Below are 6096 nucleotides of genomic sequence, written 5' to 3' on the forward strand. Positions count from 1 at the left end.
GGACTAGGCATGGACCTATGAACGGGTGAGGGTGAGGGTGAGGGACTAAGCATGGACCTATGAACGGGTGAGGGTGAGGGTGAGGGACTAAGCATGGACCTATGAACGGGTGAGGGTGAGGGTGAGGGACTAAGCATGGACCTATGAACCGGTTAGGGGTAGGGGTAGGGTCAGGGTTAGGGGTAGGGTTAGGGGTAAGGGTAGGGGTAGGGGTAGGGTTAGGGTCAGGGGTAGGGGTAGGGTCAGGGTTAGGGGTAGGGGTAGGGTCAGGGTCAGGGGTAGGGTTAGGGGTAAGGGTAGGGGTAGGGTTAGGGTCAGGGTTAGGGGTAGGGTCAGGGTTAGGGGTAGGGGTAGGGTCAGGGTTAGGGGTAGGGTTAGGGTCAGGGGTAGGGGTAGGGTCAGGGTTAGGGGTAGGGTCTAGGGGTAGGGGTAGGGGTAAGGGTAGGGTCAGGGTTAGGGGTAGGGTCAGGGGTAGGGGTAAGGGTAGGGTCAGGGGTAGGGGTAGGGGTAAGGGTAGGGGTAGGGGTAAGGGTTAGGGGTAGGGTCAGGGTCAGGGGTAGGGTCAGGGTTAGGGGTAGGGTCAGGGTCAGGGTTAGGGTTAGGGGTAGGGTTAGGGGTAGGGTCAGGGTTAGGGGTAGGGGTAGGGTCAGGGGTAGGGTCAGGGGTAGGGTTAGGGGTAGGGTCAGGGTTAGGGGTAGGGTCAGGGGTAGGGGTAAGGGTAGGGTCAGGGGTAGGGGTAGGGGTAAGGGTAGGGGTAGGGGTAAGGGTAGGGGTAGGGTCAGGGTCAGGGTTAGGGGTAGGGTCAGGGTCAGGGGTAGGGTCAGGGTTAGGGGTAGGGTCAGGGTCAGGGTTAGGGTTAGGGGTAGGGTTAGGGGTAGGGTCAGGGTTAGGGGTAGGGGTAGGGTCAGGGGTAGGGTCAGGGGTAGGGTCAGGGTTAGGGGTAGGGGTAGGGTCAGGGGTAGGGGTAGGGTCAGGGTTAGGGGTAGGGTTAGGGGTAGGGTCAGGGTTAGGGGTAGGGGTAGGGTCAGGGGTAGGGTCAGGGGTAGGGTTAGGGGTAGGGTCAGGGTTAGGGGTAGGGGTAGGGGTAAGGGTAGGGTCTATTTGGTGGGCTGGTACAGAATCAGACGCAGGGCGCTGTCGTTATCCATGAGGTCCGCAAGGAACTCTCCTTCAGCCACACGGTCTGGGGAGAGAAACCACAGCCGGAGGTCAGAGGTCATGAGGAGAGAGGTCAGAGGTCATGAGGAGAGAGGTCAGAGGTCATGAGGAGAGAGGTCAGAGGTCATACATGCTCACAATGTGAATATCAGGAGCGCTCTTGAAGTCAACATGGAGTCTTTGACGTCATAAAGATGCACGTTTCTACGTTATCGATCTTAACCACGCCCTGAGAACACCTCGGGTCACATGAGGTCATGAGGGCCCCTCTGAGGGCCCCTCTGAGGGCCCCTCTGAGGGCCCCTCAACGGCCCCGGGGCCACAGACCCCCCACGGCCGCTCAGCGCTGGAAGGTCTGGTTCAGAGAACCGTCCCTACGCCTCACTCACTCACTCACTCACCCACTCACTCACTCACTCACTCACTCACTCACTCACTCACTCACTCACTCACTCACTCACTCACTCACTCACCCACCCACCCACTCACTCACCCACCCACTCACTCACTCACTCACTCACTCACTCACCCACCCACCCACTCACTCACTCACTCACTCACTCACTCACTCACTCACTCACTCACTCACCCACTCACTCACTCACTCACTCACTCACTCACCCACCCACCCACCCACCCACTCACTCACTCACTCACTCACTCACTCACTCACTCACTCACTCACTCACTCACTCACTCACTCACCGTTCTCTCCTTTATGGAAGTAGCTCCACAGTTTGTCCGCTCTCTTGTCGGGGGAGTTCTCGTCGCTTGGCAGCTGGCCCACCTCCTCCACAGGGACCAGTTTGAAGATGGCCTGTTGGACCAGAGACAGCCAGAGGTCAGAGGTCATAGGTCACAGGCCAGAGGTCAGAGGTCATAGGTCACAGGCCAGAGGTCATAGGCCAGAGGTCATAGGCCAGAGGTCACAGGCCAGAGGTCATAGGCCAGAGGTCACAGGCCAGAGGTCACAGGCCAGAGGTCATAGGTCAGAGGCCATAGGTCATAGGTCATAGGTCAAAGGACAAATGTTTCAACAAATCCCACCTCTCCGACAGTAGAGTGGTAGGACATCCAACAGCTTCTAGACTAACATGACCTTCATGCCTCTCATCACCTGCTGAACAACCGGCTAAACCAGGTAGCAGTTGCTAGGTTTCCATCTTTGTTTTGTCACGTACGGAAAGACCAAATCCTCCCGCGGGTCCTCCAGGGACTTCCTTCCTGGGGACAATATTAACTCTGCCAATCAGCCACCTTCTCAGAACGGTTTCAGTCGTCTGGGCTCTGAGCTCCATTCTGAAGTTCAACCGGGTGAACTTTTGAACGGCGCATGACTTCACCGGTCAAAAACGTTCTACAAAACACACAAAATGGAGGATCTTTGATATATACAGTTACTACATTTCCAGAGCTCTCTGAATGTTTGGTGTGTTTAGTGTTTAGCCCTTGTTAAGCCCTTGTTAAGCCCTCGTTAAGCCCTTGTTTAGCCCTTGTTAAGCCCTTGTTTAGCCCTTGTTTAGCCCTTGTTTAGCCCTTGTTAAGCCCTTGTTTAGCCCTTGTTAAGCCCTTGTTTAGCCCTTGTTTAGCCCTTGTTTAGCCCTTGTTAAGCCCTTGTTAAGCCCTTGTTAAGCCCTTGTTTAGCCCTTGTTAAGCCCTTGTTTAGCCCTTGTTTAGCCCTTGTTAAGCCCTTGTTTAGCCCTTGTTTAGCCCTTGTTTAGCCCTTGTTTAGCCCTTGTACAGCCCTTGTTTAGCCCTTGTTAAGCCCTTGTTTAGCCCTTGTTAAGCCCTTGTTTAGCCCTTGTTAAGCCCTTGTTAAGCCCTTGTTAAGCCCTTGTTTAGCCCTTGTTAAGCCCTTGTTTAGCCCTTGTTTAGCCCTTGTTAAGCCCTTGTTTAGCCCTTGTTTAGCCCTTGTTTAGCCCTTGTTTAGCCCTTGTACAGCCCTTGTTTAGCCCTTGTTAAGCCCTTGTTTAGCCCTTGTTAAGCCCTTGTTAAGCCCTTGTTTAGCCCTTGTTTAGCCCTTGTTTAGCCCTTGTTAAGCCCTTGTTAAGCCCTTGTTTAGCCCTTGTTTAGCCCTTGTTTAGCCCTTGTTTAGCCCTTGTTAAGCCCTTGTTTAGCCCTTGTTTAGCCCTTGTTTAGCCCTTGTTAACCCCTTGTTTAGCCCTTGTTAAGCCCTTGTTTAGCCCTTGTTAAGCCCTTGTTAAGCCCTTGTACAGCCCTTTCTTGGTGGGTTTTGGAGGGACCTGAAAAGAGATCTTAACTTAATAAGATACTGTTCTGTTCTTTTACCAGTACTGGTTCTGTACTGGTTCTGTACTGGTTCTGTACATGTTGACTGTATTGGGAAAAACACAGGCTGTTGTGACCTTAATTAATCCTGCAGTGAGGAGATGCATCTGATGGTCTACTGGTGGTCTATGGTCTACTGGTGGTCTACTGGTGGTCTATGGTCTACTGGTGGTCTACTGGTGGTCTATGGTCTACTGGTGGTCTACTGGTGGTCTACTGGTGGTCTATGGTCTACTGGTGGTCTACTGGTGGTCTACTGGTGGTCTACTGGTGGTCTATGGTCTACTGGTGGTCTACTGGTGGTCTATGGTCTACTGGTGGTCTATGGTCTACTGGTGGTCTATGGTCTACTGGTGGTCTATGGTCTACTGGTGGTCTACTGGTGGTCTATGGTCTACTGGTGGTCTATGGTCTACTGGTGGTCTACTGGTGGTCTATGGTCTACTGGTGGTCTACTGGTGGTCTATGGTCTACTGGTGGTCTATGGTCTACTGGTGGTCTACTGGTGGTCTACTGGTGGTCTACTGGTGGTCTATGGTCTACTGGTGGTCTATGGTCTATGGTCTACTGGTGGTCTATGGTCTATGGTCTACTGGTGGTCTACTGGTGGTCTATGGTCTACTGGTGGTCTACTGGTGGTCTATGGTCTACTGGTGGTCTACTGGTGGTCTATGGTCTATGGTCTACTGGTGGTCTATGGTCTATGGTCTACTGGTGGTCTCCTGGTGGTCTATGGTCTACTGGTGGTCTATGGTCTACTGGTGGTCTACTGGTGGTCTACTGGTGGTCTATGGTCTACTGGTGGTCTACTGGTGGTCTATGGTCTACTGGTGGTCTACTGGTGGTCTACTGGTGGTCTATGGTCTACTGGTGGTCTATGGTCTACTGGTGGTCTACTGGTGGTCTACTGGTGGTCTATGGTCTACTGGTGGTCTATGGTCTACTGGTGGTCTACTGGTGGTCTATGGTCTACTGGTGGTCTATGGTCTACTGGTGGTCTACTGGTGGTCTACTGGTGGTCTATGGTCTACTGGTGGTCTACTGGTGGTCTACTGGTGGTCTATGGTCTACTGGTGGTCTATGGTCTACTGGTGGTCTACTGGTGGTCTATGGTCTACTGGTGGTCTACTGGTGGTCTACTGGGGGTCTCCTGGTGGTCTATGGTCTACTGGTGGTCTACTGGTGGTCTATGGTCTACTGGTGGTCTACTGGTGGTCTACTGGTGGTCTACTGGTGGTCTATGGTCTACTGGTGGTCTATGGTCTACTGGTGGTCTATGGTCTACTGGTGGTCTACTGGTGGTCTATGGTCTACTGGTGGTCTACTGGTGGTCTATGGTGGATGCTGTGGAGGTGACTACTACGAGGGAATGCATCGACTGCCACCTCCAGCTGGCTGCAGCCTGACCCCAGCGGTCGTTCAGGGGATCGTCTACAAAGAGGCCGCTCTGCAGGACGATGGAAACCACGATGACAACCTCCCCCCACTCACCGCGCAGATCTCCCTGACCTCCGACTTGGTGATGTAGCCGTTCTTGTCGACGTCGAACAGAGAGAAGGCCCACTCCAGCTTGCGGGCGGTCTTCCCCGTGGACGTGAGGTGGAGGGCGATGATGTACTCCTTGAAGTCCAGGGTGCCGTCGTCGTTGGTGTCGAAGGAGCGGAAGACGTGGTGGGCGTAGGTCTGGGCAGAGCTGTCCGGGAAGAAGCGGCTGTAGATGCCCTCAAAGTCGTCCTTGGAGATGCGTCCGGAGGGACACTGCTTCTGGAAGTTTTCGTACCACTGGACGATCTCCGTCTCCGTGAACTTGGTGTTCATCTTCAGCTCCTCCAAGATCTCCTTGGACACGGCGCCGCTCTTGGAGTTCCCCATGACCGGTCCTGAGGGCTGGGGTCTGGTCTGTGAGCCTCCTGAGGGCTGGGGTCTGGTCTGTGAGCCTCCTGAGGGCTGGGGTCTGGTCTGTGAGCCTCCTGAGGGCTGGGGTCTGGTCTGTGAGCCTCCTGAGGGCTGGGGTCTGGTCTGTGAGCCTCCTGAGGGCTGGGGTCTGGTCTGTGAGCCTCCTGAGGGCTGGGGTCTGGTCTGTGAGCCTCCTGAGGGCTGGGGTCTGGTCTGTGAGCCTCCTGAGGGCTGGGGTCTGGTCTGTGAGCCTCCTGAGGGCTGGGGTCTGGTCTGTGAGCCTCCTGAGGGCTGGGGTCTGGTCTGTGAGCCTCCTGAGGGCACGTCGTCTGGTGTCTGAGCCTTCGTCTCCTGAGCTTCTTACTGGGATTAGTTTGTGTAACGATGCCAAGGAGGACGTGGCGGCCTGCTGCCAGGGCCTGCAGGAGAGGAGTGAAGCTAGGATGGAAGCTCGTCGGTGTTGGGTGACTCTGAGACGCCCACCCTGAAGGTCAAGGTCCCCTTCAATGTAAACACACCACGCACCTTCTGAGGAATCAATTAAAGCTTTAGCTGCAGAGAGTAGGGTACATCACTGGGTTCTACCTGTAGAAGGTTCTGTAAAAGGTTCTACCTGTAGAAGGTTCTGTAAAAGGTTCTACCTGTAGAAGGTTCTGTAAAAGGTTCTACCTGTAGAAGGTTCTGTAAAAGGTTCTACCTGTAGAAGGTACTGTAAAAGGTTCTACCTGTAGAAGGTTCTGTAAAAGGTTCTAC

The 6096-nt window shown here is 54.2% G+C and overlaps 1 protein-coding gene across 1 annotated transcript; it reads right to left on the minus strand.

Moving 5' to 3' along the window:
• Nucleotides 1-1097: 1097 nt before the first annotated feature.
• LOC311373233 (visinin-like) lies at nucleotides 1098-5319 on the minus strand (the record flags this gene model as incomplete). The annotated part of the gene is made up of 3 exons (XM_084490039.1): nucleotides 1098-1183; nucleotides 1864-1975; nucleotides 4939-5319. The coding sequence occupies 3 exons, from the start codon at nucleotides 5317-5319 to the stop codon at nucleotides 1098-1100; spliced, it is 579 nt and encodes a 192-aa protein (XP_084346165.1).
• Between the last annotated feature and the right edge of the window lie 777 nt (nucleotides 5320-6096).

This window comes from Micromesistius poutassou (genome assembly GCF_964030765.1).
Source record: "Micromesistius poutassou genome assembly, contig: SCAFFOLD_134, whole genome shotgun sequence".
In the NCBI taxonomy this organism is placed as follows: Eukaryota; Metazoa; Chordata; class Actinopteri; order Gadiformes; family Gadidae; genus Micromesistius; species Micromesistius poutassou.